Source organism: Megalopta genalis, chromosome 5, assembly GCF_051020955.1.
Source record: "Megalopta genalis isolate 19385.01 chromosome 5, iyMegGena1_principal, whole genome shotgun sequence".
Taxonomy (NCBI): domain Eukaryota; kingdom Metazoa; phylum Arthropoda; class Insecta; order Hymenoptera; family Halictidae; genus Megalopta; species Megalopta genalis.
Window position 1 is genome coordinate 11,323,078 of NC_135017.1, and position 17,464 is coordinate 11,340,541.

Below are 17,464 nucleotides of genomic sequence, written 5' to 3' on the forward strand. Positions count from 1 at the left end.
ATCACTTAGCTCATTTTCAATTTCTTCACAGAATATAGCTTCTCGAATTTTTGCTAATTTTTGGAAAGACGCGAGATTTATTTCTGGCGATCGTTCATTTCAAATTGACATTTCTAATCGTTACCAGATATTTTGGTCGTAATGCAGAGTTCCATCTCGTCGCCGACGGAAAATTGAAGAGGGTTTAAGTCATCACTTAACTCATTTTCAATTTCTTCACAGAATACATTTCGAATTTCTCCTAATTTTTAGGAAGCCTGAGAGATTGAATTTCTAATCGTCGGTTATTCAAAATCGATATTTCCGGTCGTTAACAAATATTGTGGTCAAAATGCAGTGTTCTATCTTGTTGTTTATACAAAATTAAGGAAGGTTTAAGTCATCATTTCGTTCATTTTCAATTTCTTTATAAAATACAGCTTCAAATGATTACGAATTATCAGGAAAGCAAAGGATTTATTTTCGGCGAGATTATTCTTAAAATTAATATTTCTAATCATTACCAGGAACAACATACCCAATGCTATTCTAAAAAACAAGATGACCCGAGCTCTTTATCCAATAAAAAATTATTCCGAATTTGTATTATTGCACTTCGTTCTCCGTCGAAGCACTCGTTAACCTTCATCCCAAACACATTTCTGTCACATCATATCTCAAAAATCGGTGCGACTTTCCGAATGGACACCCTGTACACAAATCGATGACTGATCAGGCAGTTTCGGGAAAGGTATCCATCTAGCGGCGAGCACCGGAAGCAGCCGCCGCACACTTACCGCGGCCCGGTCTCGTTCGATTCAACGTAGCCGCGTCAGAGGCGACGATCAGAGCCGGCTCGCCGGCTGCAGTTGCAGTCGCGCAACATCCGGCGGATATCGCGGGCGGCACGCTCCGGAGAGCACGCTGTCTGATGTACTTTCATCACGAAGATAGTTAAACGTCGGAGGAAGAAAAGGAGCCGAAGGGCGGGGGAGGAGGGGCCACACCGCGGGGATCGAAGGGACGAAAGAAAAGGATGTCGGGGCTGGAACGGGGTCTGCCGGAGGGCCGCGGGGACGCGGGAGAGGGCGGAGGGCTTCTTTGCTCGTAAATGGCCCCTACCGGCAGCCGTAGATACGTAGAGCCGCGACTCCACCCTGCTCGTTCGTTCCTTCGTTCGTCCTCGAGCGCTGAACAGTTTCGAGTCGAGCGGGGAACGACGATCAATTTCGACGATCAATTTCGACGTGCCGCGGTATTATTTCAACTGCGAGAGGAACGACGCCCTGGATGACAGTCGGAATTCGGGGCAAATGCTCCGGGAGATTTCGAGGGGCGACGCGAACAGGCAAATTGCTTCGTAATTTCGCGAAACTGTCGCGCGATGCAGCGCCCTCGAAACCGGTCCGAAGATATTGTTCGCGTTGCACCGAATGCGAGTGCACTAAAGAAACTGCCCCGCGATGCCGTCCATATTTCACAAACGACGTCTGGTTGCTTCTCGCAGCGTGTGCGAGGTGCTGTTGAATCCTTCGAGTCGAGGATGAGCCGAGATCCAAGACGAACGATGTCGGCGAACTTGTTTCTGACAGGGCCGATTAGGATGTCCGAGTCGAACGAGAGCTTTAGTCGCGTCTGGATAGGTCTTATTCGGGTCTGGGTTAGGTCTGATCAGGTCTTATTCGGCTCTAATTATTGTTACACGCCCTTGGATATTTATTTGTCCATGTGAACGTCGGCTGCGACTAATTTATCGTTCGACACCGCAGCGATTTGTTTGATAATTGACGCGTGTTTGAGGTTTAGCGTCTTGTTAAACGGTGTCGCCGAGCTGTCAACAGCTGCATCAGCTTTTAATTGAGAGTCGCGGTAACGTGATTTCGTTCTCGGTATTATTTGTACAGGTCTCTTTAGGCGCCGCGCGCCACACGCGCCGCTTTATGTAACTTCAACGCGCTTAACCGAGGCTTGGAATACGGCAATTTCTCCGAGAAATGTTCGGAGATCGGAATTGAAACCGATAGATCTGAAATTTGATATTCATTGTAGAAATTTTTTATATAGAGAGAGGGAGACAGTCAGCAAAAAAGAGGAAGTGGCCAGCATGCTAGAATAAAAACGATGATTAAACTTTTTTATTCTCGACCTTTATTCTTAACTTGCCACGATTCGAAAGCAATTCGGAGGCCGCAAGATCATTTTGTGTTCTCTTCCGTCGAACCTTGTCATCGACGCAGCGATAAATCACATAAGCGTAGAGTTAGCACAGGGAAATTCGCAGCAACCCGAAATTTGGCATTTCCGGGAGAAATTACTGTATAATCGTTCAGATAGCTCACCTTTCGAATCGAAGCTGGAGCTAAATAAAAATATGTTTCAATAATAAGAAAAGTATAACATAATAATTTAATACAAGCAAAATATAATAATTAAAACATTTATTTGTTCTAAAAGTTCTCAAATTGTTTCGTTATTTTCACAATCGCGTATTTCTCTTATCAATTCATCCAAATACATAAAAAAGAAAATATCCATTAAATGCATAAAACCCACTGTCTAATAATCCAGGATCGATCGTGCCTCGCCCGAGTCTAATTATTTTCACGAAAAGGCTCGCATTCGTCGTTCACAGCGTACCGTTCCAATTTCAAGCGCTCGCAAGAAGTTCGCCGGTCGTATAAACTTTCGCGAGACTATTCCCGGGGTTAGACGGCACGAGGTTAGCGTCTCGATGAAAATCCGAATGCTCGAAGAAGTCCAGTGTTCGAGTGACCGATATTGGTTCGTAAAGAGGAGCTCCAGGTTTCACTCGGGCGTACCAGGTGGATGCACCTGCATGGGCCGCGGCGCAGCGCGGCGCCGCGCGATTCAGGGATTCCGTGGGATTCGTGTCACGTAGTTCGCTCGGTAATATACGGAGGACATGTCTCCCAGCCCCTTCGCACGCCTTGCGGCTCCACCTCGGCCGAGGGTTAAGGAGCGGGCGTATGTAGGCGAAACGGCTGGTGTCTAGCTCCGGCCCGAAGTAAACAAGCGTGTCTCTTCCTGTCGTCGGAGATCGACTTGGCTGGAAGTTGGACGTTTCGCCGGCCAATCGGCCGGAAAATTGCTCGTTGACCGGAGATCTAGCGACCGGAAGTGCACCGCTTGTATCCGGGCCGGTGCACCGACCGCCGCGCCGCCCTGCGCCCCGTCGCGGCGCTCAAATTATCCGGCGTGTATACCGCTGATTCGTGGCTTCGATACTTCGCCCATGGTTAGCCTAATTGATGTTCTCCCCGCGAAATAAGAACCGAGCCTATCCCTCGTCGCATTTATTTTCTCCCGCATTTATTTTCTTATATTCGACACCGGCCTAATAATAATCCTCAATAATAATAACAATAATGATAACAATTATAGTAGTAATATTAGTAACAGCAACAACAATAATAGTTCCAATGATAATTCCAATAATAATAATATTAATGGTAGAAACTATAGTAGGAATAATAGTAACAACAACAACAATAATAATAATAATAACAGCAACAACAATAACAGTATCAATAAAAATTCCAATAATAATAATAATAATAGTGGTAGGAACTGTAGAAGGAACAATAGTAATAATAATAATAATAACAGCAACACCAATAGTAGTATGAATAATAATAATAATAATAGTTCCAATAATAATAACAATAATAATTGTAGGAACAGTAATAACAATATGATCAGGAATTAAATATGGTTGCAAACAATAGTGATGACAGAATATTTGAAACAAGTAAAAGAATTAAAAAATGTTTAAAGACCTCAAATTTTATAAAAATTTGATTCAAGGAATGCACGAAAGAATCGTCAAGCTGAAGAATTCATTTTACAATTAAACATAATTATTTTCCCGAGACTTGTTTCAATGGAAAAAACGAATTTAGCGGTTTTACAAAAACGGAATGGATCTTATAATTATGAGAATAATCGAATCATTCTCGAATGAAAGAATTATACAAAACAAGATAGCGCGTTAGTATAATAGCAGAATATAATATATAATAGCAGCCTTTTGGCTATTGTTCTCGCTACAATCTCACTAATAATTTCTCCTTTGTTTTTAAAAAATATTAATACTATACCTGAACAGTGATCTCGAACGATCCGTATAAAAAAAAGAAGAAATGATCAGCCTGAAAAAATCACTCGGCGGAGTGGCTTCGCAACAAGCGGTCCTTGCTGTTCGAATCGATAGGGCTCTCGCAGCGGGTATCCCTACAGGGCTGCAGCAGAATTGCGAAAAGGTGGCTAGAATGGGATTATACCGGTTACATTTGTGCCGGCCCGGGGTGGAGAGGGTTGGAAATGTACACAAACCCGTAAGAAGCCAGCATCGCGCCCCCGGGAGTGCTAACTCCGTTCGAGCCTTCGCTGGGTACACTCCAGAAAGCCAAATGTAAATGACTACTGCAGCAACTCAATTAATTAAATTGGCTTTTCTTCCGTCATCGCGCCCTGTTTCGTCCCCGTGCTCTTCTCCCGCCAAAGCAATCCAAAATCGAGCCGGCTCGGGAGAGTTTTGGGTCATCCGCGGTCCGGATAAACCTTAAACTGGAGCACCAAAGACATACAACCGTTAATTGACTTACGTTTGAGTAGGTTTGTCCACGGTTTCATCCAGACCGTATGTTTGTAGAACGCTGCGCCAGCTTTAATCGAATTCGATTCTCTGCGCTTCTCTCTTCTCCCACTTCAATCTCGTTCAAACTAATTTGACGCGGTTTGATACGGCACGACTTGGTTCGATTTGGTTTAACTTGACTTAACTTAGCTAGACTTGGGAGAATGAGACGCGTGCTTAGGTTCAAGTAAGGTACAATTATTGGCAGAAACGAGTGCTTAATCTTCGCTTTGAAACCAGATCGAGTCATATATTTTCGGTCGAACGAAGCTAAACAGCGTCATACTGTGTCAAACAGTGTTGTCAAATGCTGTCAAAGAAAATCCAAACGTTGTCGAAGACTGTAAAACAGTATTGAACATTGTCAAACAGTGTCAAATAAAAGGAAGCGTTGTCAAACAATGACCAAATGAAAGCAAGCGTTGTCAACGGCTGTCAAACAATATCAAGCTTTGTCATACTGTGATCAAACAAAAGTAAGCGTTGTCAAAGATTGTTGAACAATACAAAGCATTGTCAAACAGTGATGAAATAAAAGCAAGCGTTGTCAAACAGTGTCAAATAAAAGCAAGTCTTGTCAAAGGCTGTCAAACAATACAAAGCGTTGTCAAACAGTGATGACATAAAAGCAAGCATTGTTAAATGCTGTCAAACAATATAAAGCGTTGTCAAAGGCTGTCAAACAATAGCAAGCATTGTCAAAGGCTGTCAAGCAATAGCAAACGTTGTCAAAGGCTGTCAAACAATACAAAGCGTTGTCAAACTGTGATCAAATAAAAGCAAGCGTTGTCAAAGGCTGTCAAATAAAAGCAGGCGTTGTCAAACGGTATCGATCAACATCGAAGGTCGTCAAACGACGTTAAATCGAATGAGATCAGTGTCTGCTTCCATTAATTTCTTATTAAAATGCACGGGCTCGTAAGACGTGCTGGAAACTGGGATACCGTTCACATTTTCGTCAGCTTGTTTTATTCATACCTTCGTCAACCGTGTACAGTTTGTTACGACGGTCGGTTTTGCGAGAGACTGTATATTTCTTACGATCTTTTGCGCCATGAAAGCGGGCATAAACTGCTGTTATTGCTTCCCGGTGGCTCGTGAAACAGAGGTCTCCCGATCGGAGAAACGCGTCCGGATTTTCGGGGTTTATAACTCGACATTCTTACGGACACGTTCCGAGGATTATTGATACGTCGACAGATCACCTTCCGTTTCGCGGAATGTTTTCGTTCCTCCGATCGAACACCGCCCGATCCTCGTAAATACGTGTCGGTCGACTGATTGTTTGATTTTTATTAACGACAGGCTTTTCGCCGATCGCCCGAGACACGGTCGAGGGTTCGCGACACTTCGCGCGCGAATCTGCTTCACGAATCTGTATTTCGGATCGCTCTTAGGGTTTTACGATACTCGGCGAGTCCCATTGCGTTTTACGATCGCGGCGGCCGTTCACGCGAAAACCCCTGGTCCGGTCGGACTTTCCGGCAGCAGCCACGGCGCCGGTTCATTCGCTCTCTTCTCTTCTCATCATTTAGAATATTTCTCTCTGCCCGTGTAACTCGGCTCCTGATCAATTTACCCGACTCCACGCTCTTGCCCCGCGGCTCTCGACATCCGGAATCAAGTGTCTTTCAACGTCTCGTCGAAATTACAGCTCGAACGATTGTTCGCTGGAACAAAGATACGGAATTTTTTTCGGGCCGGACGGCTCAACGTAAAACCTTCAACGTTTCAGCGTGTTTAGAGCACTTTTGTGGGAACGGATCAAAAAAATTGGCAACGAGAAATATTTGTGTCTTAGTTAAATATAATTATTTCTTTAGGATTCGTTTTTCTGGATACGCTAACTTGATGGGGTCCATTTAATAATTTTTAAGAGGTAAACAATGAATTGCAAATTTATAACAATTTTATTATACTCGAATAAACAGTTCAAATAATGCATCAAAAAATTACCGACCCGAAGAATTCACTTTTCAGTTAAATATTAAATTATTTTACAGACCTCTCGACTTCGCGCGGCATCGATGAACTCGATTCGTCCGCTTAGACATTTTTCATAGCTAAACAACTGACCATAAGTTCATGAAAATTTTACCACGCGTAGACGAGAAATGTACAAAAAGATTGCCAACATACAAACTTCATCTTTTATTTAAACATAAATATTTCTCGACGCGTCTCGACGTAACTACACAAATCTGGCATAGAAAAGAAATACCGAAGAAAGCTAAGGAAATACTGAAAAATCAAAAAACTGCTGAATTTCAAAATTCGAGAAGCGCGCCAGAAATTTCTCTGAGTGCCTCGACGAGGCCCAAAACGTTCTCCATGGTAGAAAATCGATTGTTGACCGAGTGCAGCCTCTTAAATAGAACTCGCGAAGATCGCCGAGCGCGGTGAACGTCGTGGACGAGGTTCAAAGGAGGGGGGAGGAGGAGGAGGGGTGAGTTTTTATGAAAACGAGACACGTCTAATAATCGAGCCGGTAAGCCGTAAAAGCTGGCGGCGCGGCGGCCAACAAAGAGGTAAAGAAAGGAACGAAGCGAGGAGCTGGGGAGGGCGAAAGGGTGGGAGGGGAGGGGTCGATGTTGGCCAGACCGGGGGTGGAAAACAAGGGTAAAGGACCTTAAATCTCCCGGTCGCTTCCGTGGCCGGGGTAGGATTAAGATTTTATTTTATCAGGACGTTTCTTAACGGCCGCGCGTTAACTTTAACGTAATCCTTTTACGACTCGGTCGCTTTTACGACGAATCCGGGCACTCCGAGGCCGCACGTGTACACGAGTTCATAACGCTTGGTGAAATGTGTGCGAGCGACGTGTGTTTACGTTCGTCTAGGGGCTGGCTCCGCTGATCCCTTCCTTTGTATCGGTTTAGTAGCCGATCTATGAACTGGAACGGTCCTCGCTCTTATTTAACCCGTCGTAACCTAATTTTTATGTAGCCGCCGTCCTCGTTAAAAAAAATTACTCGACGCGGTTCGGTGATTCGACGAGAAATTAATCACGCGGAAGGTACAACGTTAGTTCCTCCCGTAAAAGGCTGATTGAATTACGGTGCTGGACGAATGGTATATGAGATGGTCGACATATTTTCTTAATCTTCTTAACCAAAGGTCATCGGGTCGCGCTAATCTTTACGTTAGAGGTCCAGAGATTTTTTGCTCTTTTATGCTCGTTCTCGTAGACTTCGTCGAGAAAACACGAAATATTCAAGTCCCAGGGCGCGAAAACGATTCGTTCAAGAGTTATACGCGTTTAAAGTTGACGAATTTCAAGCGCTGCGTTTCATGAGTGGCGCCACTAGATGGCAGCACGAATATCAAAGATATTCCTAAGGAGAGCTGCTAGATGGCAGCAGAAGCATGGAGCGTAGCCATTTTAGTATCATAATTGAAATGCTCCTTATCTTATTAGGTTAATCTTTACTTTAAAGGTTAGGGTTAGTTTGCGTCAACTTTGAACGCGTATAACTTTTGAACTAATGGTTTGCGCACCTTGGCACTTGAATTTTTGGAATTTACTCGACAAAATCTACGGGAATATGCTTAAAAGAGCCAAAAATCTCTGGACCCCTAAAGTAAAATTTAAGTTAAAGTTTTTTCTTATCCAGTGTACAAATTGCGATGTACAAAATGAACGTCCGCCAAAAATATTTCTCTTCCGAAATATTTCTATACATGCATATACATCGGCACAAATTGTCCGAATAATTTTCCTGCTTGAAGATATCGGCAAGAACAATTTAGACGGAGGCGGGAATAACGGAGCCCTCAAGTCGCGAGAGTATATTACGCGTCACGGTATAATAAATACCCGGTAATAAAGGTGTAAGTCCGGCGGCCATTTTGAAAAAAGTTGGCTCGTTAATGGGAGGGGGTTCGCTGGGAACAGAATTGATGCCGGTTTTATTCGTATCGATGGATTAATTTCCTGCGACGTCTTAATGAGTGTTTCACTACCCCACGCCACTCTAAATCATCCCTAATAGTCAGAGCGTGCGTTGTTTGCCTGGCCAAACAGCATAATTTATAGCTGTGTCCATATTGGAATCGGAAAAAATTTTTGGACAATTTTTCGAATCTTTTTATTGACATTTGCGACGTGTTTCGATGCTTGTCCTCTACGAAACATAGCTAATAAGAAAAAATAATTAAGATACGTTAGCTTGTAAATAAATAAATAAATTGAGAAAATTCTACCGGAGAATTCATTGTAATATTCTACAGAATATAATGAAAAAATAATTACGATACATTTACTGGTAGATAAATGAATAAATAAATTGAGAAAATTTTGCTGGAGAATTCATTGTAATATTCAACGAAATGTAATAAAAAATATGATTACGACACGTTCACTCGCAGATAAATAAATAAATTGAAAAAATTCTGCTGGAGAATTCATTGTAATGTTCAGCGAAACGTAATAAAAAAATATGATTACGTCGCGTCGGCTCGCAAATAAATAAGTGAATAGAGAAAACTCAAAGAACCGAGCGCGGAAAATAAACGATCAGAACGGACGTCAGTCACCGGGCGAAGATGCTTCGTTTCAGCCGCGATGCAATTATGGCCTACGTAGCGTGAGCCTTCACTCGAATTTTTGTTTCAGCAATAATGGCTACGTGTGCCTGATGCTGCACCGAAGGGACGAGCACGTAATAGAGATGCAGCTGTCGGAATGGAGCAAACAGCCTGACTACGTGTGCAACTCGAGTACGTTCAACTCGCACTCGAGGCCGTACACGACGTACATTAGTAAGTCAATTACGATCATTTATAAACACTTCGCCGGGCGCGACTCGTCCGTATCTGTTTACACGGCGCCCTCGCCTCGCGCCACAGAGCCGGTCTTTTAAACGCCGGCCATGAATCGTTCGTTCGACGGTTAACCGAACGTACGTGTAGGCACGCGGCCCGGGGTCTCATTTCGGAACTGGAAATAATTTAAGGACCGTAAGATTCCCGGGGAACACGGAGGGCACGCGAGTTTGCCGAGCAATGCAAACCAGCGACAGCTAATGAAATTCCAGAGTGTGTACCGGATCTGTCTAAAGCGACCGACTTTGCGCCTCGTGGCTCGCTCGGCACACGTACCAATTCTAGTTACGCTGTCGCGGAAATAGAACGGTCCTCGCGAATTTTTTATTTACTCGGTAATCGCTCGGATTGCGTTTAACACTTCCACTGCCGTGTCGGTCGTGTATGGCTGACACAATTCCTTTAACGATGTATGATCATTTTTTTAATGATCTTGCAACTCGATTTTTGCAATTTCGAAACTGGTGGAAATTGTTTGAAACTGTTCGAAATTGCTTGAGACCGTTTGGAACTGTTTAAGGTTGCTTGAAACTGTTTAATGATGTTTGAACTGTTTTGAAACCGTTTTAAACTGTCTGAAACTGTTTTGATACTGTCTGAAACTGTCTGAAGTTGTTTCGGAATCGTTTGAAACCGTTTGGAACTGTGTAAAACTGCTTGAGGCTGTTTAAAATCGCTTGAAACAGTTTAAGATCGTTTCAAACTGTTTTGGGACCGTTTGAAACTGTCTGAAACTGTTTTAAAACTCTCCGAATCTGTCTAAAGCTGTTTTTAAACTGCTTGAAACCGTCTCAAACTGTTTAAAACTGCTTGAAACAGTTTAACATTGTTTGAAACTGTTTTGAAACCGCTTAAAACTGTCTGAAACTGTTTGAAACTGTCTAAAACTGTTTGAAACTGTTTGAAACTATCTAAACTATCTAAAACTGTTTCGAAACCGTTTGAAACTGTTCGAAACACACTGCTTAAAATACGCTTCGACTGGAACACAGATCCAGGTCACAGGGTCCCCATACGTCCGATGTCCGCGTCCGACCGCCGTTCCTCGAATTTTCGCGAGCTAAGTGGAAAGTAATCGACTTTTCGGACTCGGAGGATCGGGAAGAACCGCCTTGAGTATAGTTTGACTGGAATGAAAGTTGAACGTGAATCCCGATGCCGGCGGAATCGCGTCCCGAAACCAATTGTGCCGGTCCTGCTGTCTCTTGTTTCGATTCCGTCCGTTCGCCTGGGATTACTGGCAGCGTTCCATTTGGCGGCCGTCGGCTTTTTCACTCGTTAAATATTGCATCCGGTTATTGATTATACTAATGGCTATGAAATGCTTTTTAACAATTTATACGCGGAATCCGTTAATCGTTTCCGATCCGATACCGAGCGCGCCGCGCACTGGTCGATTCCTTGTAGAAATGGTACAAAAATACATCGTTAATTGAAAACATACTTATCGACAGATAACGAAACGAAACTTCCTCGTAAATGCACGTATCATTTTTGTCAAGCAATGACACAACGACGTTATCGATTTCTACTTATTTCTTTATTGCTAAATCCACGTGGCTTGTCATTGTGCAAAACACTTGAGAACAAATTTTTGTTATCACATGATCTTGAATCGATGTCAGCTCATGGTTGACATTGAGGTTTTTGGAAAAAAGATTGTTGCTTGGTATAGAGCAAGGTTAATTAGGAGGGGTTTAAGTCATCAGATCGATGACTTTTAATTCGTTTCAAAAATACAAAACCTTGAAGTTGTTCACAAAATATTTCCGCTAATGAGTCAGGGTTTAAAATTAGTTAAAAATTAATTATTACGTGACGCAACGTATGGAAAAAACTATGGGAGGCCTAAGCGATCACTTTGTTTATAGTGAATTTGTTCATGAATTAAAATGTTTTAAATTCTGTCAGCTATTAGTAAAAGGAAACGTATCAAATCAATTATTGGTATTAGACGACAATAAATGAGACCACGTAACAATTTTCCACTTAGAAAACAATTCTTTTTTTTAATTGAGTCCCATTTTCTAAGAGAATCGACTAGTGTGTCGAACGGGACGATAAGTTCCGTTCCGTTTCGTTCCGTTCCGCCAGCGTCGCGGAGGTGTTCGCTGCGGGATCGGTTAAGAAAATCCAGTGTTCCACGGACTGTGCAGCACCGTCTGGGTAGCAGCGGAAACGCCGAGGGCCAAGAACAGAGACACGGTGAAACGGGAAACGGGAAACGGCGGGGAGCACAAAGAGAGGAAGTTGGAAATGTCAGAATTTAACAATCGATTCGCGTGGAGCTCCTTTACGATCGCGTAAAGGATCATATGCCGAATCCGTCGTAAACTCTCGGTACCCGGCTCCTCTCGGTACCCTACAGTTTCTGTTTAAGCCGATTACATCGATTCCATAACAGCGACGAAGACAGAGTCGTTCCGCCGGCTTGGAATTTATCACGGCGACGCCATTCAAATCGCGCTTCCTGCCGGCAGTCTTCCCTGCCTCGGATTGTTTGCCTCCGTTTGCCTCCGTTTGCAAGCCGGGCGCGGACTTCTTGAGACCCTCAATCGAATATTCCCCATTCTTTGTGCCGCTCCCGAGATTCCTGGAACGTTGTTACATCGCGCAGCAGCTTTCGCCGTTCCGTTTTTACTTGGAAATGTTCTGGAACGGCGCGCGCCGTTAACTTTTCTCAAAACGCGATATTCGGAGTGTAAACAAATTTTCGTATGTCGCGCATTATTACCAGACTGCGGGAGATCTGAATTAAATAAAAATTGATCGCATCGATTCTAAGAAATCGAAGTCTGCTGGAAGTCTCTTTCTTTAACGATCTTAATACAAGTTCACGAAAATCGACATCGACGTTCTGAAATTATTTTAATCTTCCCACTGAGCTATGTTTCTTCTGCTCATTTCTCTCGTGAATAAATAAAATCCGCAGTCGAATGGTTACAGTGGCGCTCGGTTAAATTTACAGATGTTCGTACTGTTAAATTTACGTGATATCTGAACAGTTAAATTTACACGATAAACGAACTTACAGGATATCCGTACGATTAAATTCTACACGATATCCGAACGGTTAAATTCACACGATATCCGCACGGTTAAATTTACACGATATCCGTACGATTAAATTTCACACGATATTCGAACGGTTAAATTTATACGACGTCCGTACGATGAAATTTTACACGATATCCGTACGGTTAAATGTCGCCTGTTATTTCACGATTCAATAAACTTTCTTAAAAGATTGAGTCCATAACTTTTTCCAGCATCGGAGCCGATGACCAGACAGTGTCCCAATCTGGGTCGCTACGAGATAGTGTCGGTGCTTCACTCGCACAATTCAGACAACGCGGACGATTTATTGGGCGTGGACGGAGAGCCGAACATGGCGAATGCGGCCGAGGTTCAAGACAGCGCGGTCACGTTGACACCTTACCCGAGCCGATGCCGGTACGGAAGTGTTCGCCGATTGGAAATCGGCTGCAAGACGCCGGACCGTATGGAATTCGCCACGTCGTGCAGCAACGAGCCGCCCTCAGGTAAAAAGCACCTGGAATTTGTTCATCGGATCAAGTTGTTCGAGTTTGAAACGGTTTGACGAAATTTGACACTGTTTGGAATTGTTTAAGACTGTTTAAAACTGTTTTAAACTGTTTCCAACTGTTTGAAACAATTTAGAAACTGTTTGACATCGTTTAAAACTGTTTGAAACTGTTTCCAACTATTTGAAACAACTACAAACTGTCTGAAACTGTTTAAAACTCTTTGAAACTGTGTAAATCTGTTTAAAACCGTGTAAAACTATTTGAAGCTATCCGAAACTCTTTGAAACCGTTTGAAACTGTTTGAAACCATTTGGGACAGTTTGAAGCAGCTTGAAACGGCTTTCAACGGAGATTATCGATACCATACTGTTAAATAATTATTAAATAAATATTTCCATTCAGATACCTGCAAAAATTAAATACAAACAGTTTATAAAAGAACATTGTCAGAACAAAAACTCATATTTCCGTGGACATTTCTCTGACTCTCCCACAATTATGCTAGGGTTAAACATCGCCAACTAGCATTCACGCTCTGTTTCCCTTGCGATTGTTCGTTGTTGTGCGTTCGAGCATAAAAATTCTTGACACCCGACAAGCTGACGAGGGCTCGGGAAGCGGCTGACAGAGAAAGATCGCTGATAGGTTCGAAACGCGGGTTCTGGCGTATGACGTATGCGCGAACCGTCGTCAAGATCTTCTCGTGACCAAAGGGTGCCGTCAGTCTCAGACAATGCCAGCGCGCGAGCGGTAAAGCTTGCCGATTTAAGCTCTCGTTTGCGGTCCATCGGACTCCGTCGAATCTCGTCAAACTACGCGAAACTTCGGGAGACTTCGCGAGACTTCGGGAAATTTCGTCAAACCTTATCGGACACGCTGAAACCGTCTGCGAAAATCACGAAAACACGACCGAGCCGTGTTTCTGACCGCGTTACCGTCGTCTACCGGCGCCAAGGTCTTCTCGTTTGAAGCTCGAGCACGATGCTTTAAGTATCGCGAGGAAGTTTTTCGTGGTATCCTCGTCGGAGATCGAGACCCTGTGCACACGGAATCAGACAGGGTGCCGAGTGAATCCTCGGAGGGTGGAGCACCTCCGGCAGGAACATCTTATCGGATTACCCGCACCAGGTCGAGTTATCCTCCCATCGAGGGACGCGTCTCTCGCTCCCCATTTACCTTCACCCTCTCGCCTCTGCCAGGAAAGTTATCGCAAGTGGCGATAGTTAGTTTGCGGGGAGTCAGCGGCGTGACGGTTGTCGTGGTTCCCTGCTTGCTTATGTGCAAAGTTTGTAGCTTTATTCGGTTGTACGTGTTTATGGCGCGTGCAAAGGCCTCCGCGAATATGCTTGCAGCTGGATAACTGCAAAGTCCTCCTGCCTCCGGTTTCTTCGGAACTACCGGCACCGTCTACCGGATCAGACCTCGGTCGTCCAGGTGATCTGATTCTACGAATCCTATTCGGAACTCTGTGCTTACAACGTTTCGCCTGTGTTCGATCTGTTCGCGCGACCGCAACGTCGTCGAAATTATCTACGCCGTGAACGTTGCGATGATTCTATTAAAAAATCAATTAGACGGTTCGAAACTGTAGACTCTGCTCTTTAAAATCAGCTATGGATCGTCTCTCTGCGATTATTTTTGACGCAGCTGTAGGGTTTTTAATAGCAGCATATTTTGAGGTGATTCGAAAATCGGTCTCGATTTGGAGCATCGACGGCACACTTTTTATTCGTACGGCTGTAGAATGGCGAAAAAAAATCGTGCGACGATATTTTTGGACTCGTTGGAAAGCGGAGACTCCACGCTTTAAGATAACTGTAGTCACGGTCGCGAAAAAAATTATTGCAACTTTCTACAGGTCCGTAAATTCGGGAAATGGTGAAAAAATGGACACTGTTACTGAAATTATCACTGTTACTGACACTGTAATCTAATTGCAAAATTACTTAGATCGTTCGAAAGCTTATTTTACGCTCTTTAAAATAAGCTAAGGCTGATCCTCCCACGAGTTTTTTTCACAATGTTATAGAATGTTGAAGATCAAGAAACCTTTCATCATCGAGCACGATGCACTGTCGATTTAAACATCGATAGTACCGCAACAAAAAATCATAGGTCGATATTTTCGGGCTCATTTGAAAGAGGAGATTTCCCGCTACAAGAATCCCGTAGTTTCAGTCCTGAAAAAAATTTTCCCATCTCCCCAGAGCTCCGCGAATTTGCAAAACGTTTCATCAAATCTACCATCGAGAACGTTCATCTAGTAAAATACATGCAAAGACTCGGCGATGTAATTTCGACGAAATATTTATAATATGTTGGCAGTGAGACCGGGCGGAGCCGCGAGAGCAAACCGCGGCGGCACGTTCGTGTAATGACAAGGAAATTTTCCGCGATGGTGTCTCATTCCATGGTAACCGTGGCGGAATTAAACGGGCGCACTTAGAGCGCGGGCGGCGAGCGACGGGCAAAAAAACAATCTATCCGAGGCGGACGAAATTTCACTTACGTCGCGGCCCGAAAGATCAGAGACAGGTGCGGAGGATCGGGCGGCGTGCGAAAGGACTGCGCGCTGAGAGCGGCGAGGACGCGCCGCGGCGTCATCCGTATCGCGCGACCCGTAATCCACAAAAACACGAGTGGATCCGGGCGCCGGGTTAGGCGTTTCGTATCCGGAATTATTTTAGCGGAGAGGAGCGTTGACATAACCGAGGATTTAGGTGCTCGAGCCTCGTGTCTTACGGCTGTCGACAAGGGGATTGCGTTCCGAGCAACGGCCTCTCCCTTCTGTCGGCGAGGAGAACGCGAATTGGTCATTAAGACTTCGTACAAACAGCGATCTTAGCTCCGGCTGCTAGACCGAGAACATCTCGAAACGTCTCGAGCCGGCTTCCCGGCCGTGATCGTTAATCACATCCAGTTCCCGACCGGTGTTTGTCTACGCCCGGATTAGAATCGTGCCAAATGTAGCCTCGCCGGATCTTCTTTCCCGGCTGACGTAATTATTTGATAAGATCCGTCGAATTTTCCACCTCGTGGAACTCCGTCGGACGCGACACTTGGACCAGGTTCCTGACGGGTCCGTCGCCAACTTCCACGATTTTCAACGTTTCCGAAGAATCTTTGAATTTGACCTCTCTTCGCCATTTTTCTTTAGCGAGGTACATTCGCCACCGATTTTTAAAAGGGTATTTTTTACGTTGCACATGTTTTCTGGGCGTTGATGCGAACGTATCGGTCGCTAGAGAAGACTACATTCGTCATGGGACATGTAAATCCACTATAATATGTCTGATTTTCAGTGATTTTTAAGTTTGAACATGTTTGCAAGGGTTTGTGAACGTTTCTGCAAACATGCTTGTATCTAAAAGAGTCTATAGTCATTGATAGATTACTGTATCGATCGCGATATATTTATTCCTCAGTGATTTTCAAGTTTGAACATGTTTGCGACGGTTTGTGAACGTACCTGCAAACATCCTGGTACCTAAAAGAGTCTATAGTCATTGTCTGATTACTATATCGACCGCGATATATTTATTCCTCAGCGATTTCCAAGTTTGAACATGTTTGCGACGGTTTGTGAACGTACCTGCAAACATCCTGGTACCTAAAAGAGTCTATAGTCATTGTCTGATTACTATATCGACCGCGATATATTTATTCTTCAGTGATTTCCAAGTTTGAACATGTTTGCGACGATTTTTGAGCATTTCTGCAAACATACTGATACCTAAAGAAGCCTATAGTCATTGACAAACATGTCGAGCCCAATATACCTGGTGTTCAGTGAGTTCCAAGTTTGAACATGTTTGCGACGGTTTGTGAACTCTTCTACAAACATACCGGTCCCCAAAATGAGCCAGTATTCATCATTAACCACTCTCATCCACCCAAATTAAATCCAGCCTTCAGCGATTTCCTTGTTAGACCATGTTTGCGATGGTTTGTAGACGTTTCTGCAAACATATCGATCCCCAAACGCAGCGCACATAGATCATCGAACACTCTGCTTTGCTCCATGAACCAACCCTTCAATCAATTCGTCCATTGGAACATGTTTGACATGGTTTGAGGACGTTTGCGCAAACGTACGGGTCCCGAAAAATCCGAATAAAATTCTTCCGACTCCGGATTACCATCAGAAAGCAATTACTCGATTTCTGAGCGTATCCGGCTACTTCGAATCGTCTTTTAAAAGTCGTCGAAACTGTGCTAAGATTCTTCTCGAGGATTTTATGGGACCGCGGGTTTGACTAGTCGAAAATCCCGTGGAACCGAAGCGGAGTGGCATCTTTTATGACCATCAGCGCACTCCAATTCCGCTCCTCGGTGGATCAGGCTCTGCAGAATACGATATTTACGAGGCAGGACGAGACCGAACGACGTCCCCCGTAGCGGGTGAATAAAAGGGGAGCGCATTTCAATTGCGCTATTGCTTTCATTATGTCAGATT

General features: G+C 44.0%; 1 protein-coding gene across 1 annotated transcript in view; it reads left to right on the plus strand.

The window, feature by feature from the left end:
- LOC117221014 (uncharacterized) overlaps window positions 1-17,464 on the plus strand; it is a 404,219-nt gene that overhangs the window by 377,822 nt on the left and 8,933 nt on the right. The window contains exons 11-12 of the mRNA XM_033471570.2: window positions 9,252-9,397; window positions 12,730-13,002. Of these exons, the coding sequence (XP_033327461.1) occupies window positions 9,252-9,397; window positions 12,730-13,002 (419 nt within the window). The remainder of the gene's footprint in view (window positions 1-9,251; window positions 9,398-12,729; window positions 13,003-17,464) is intronic.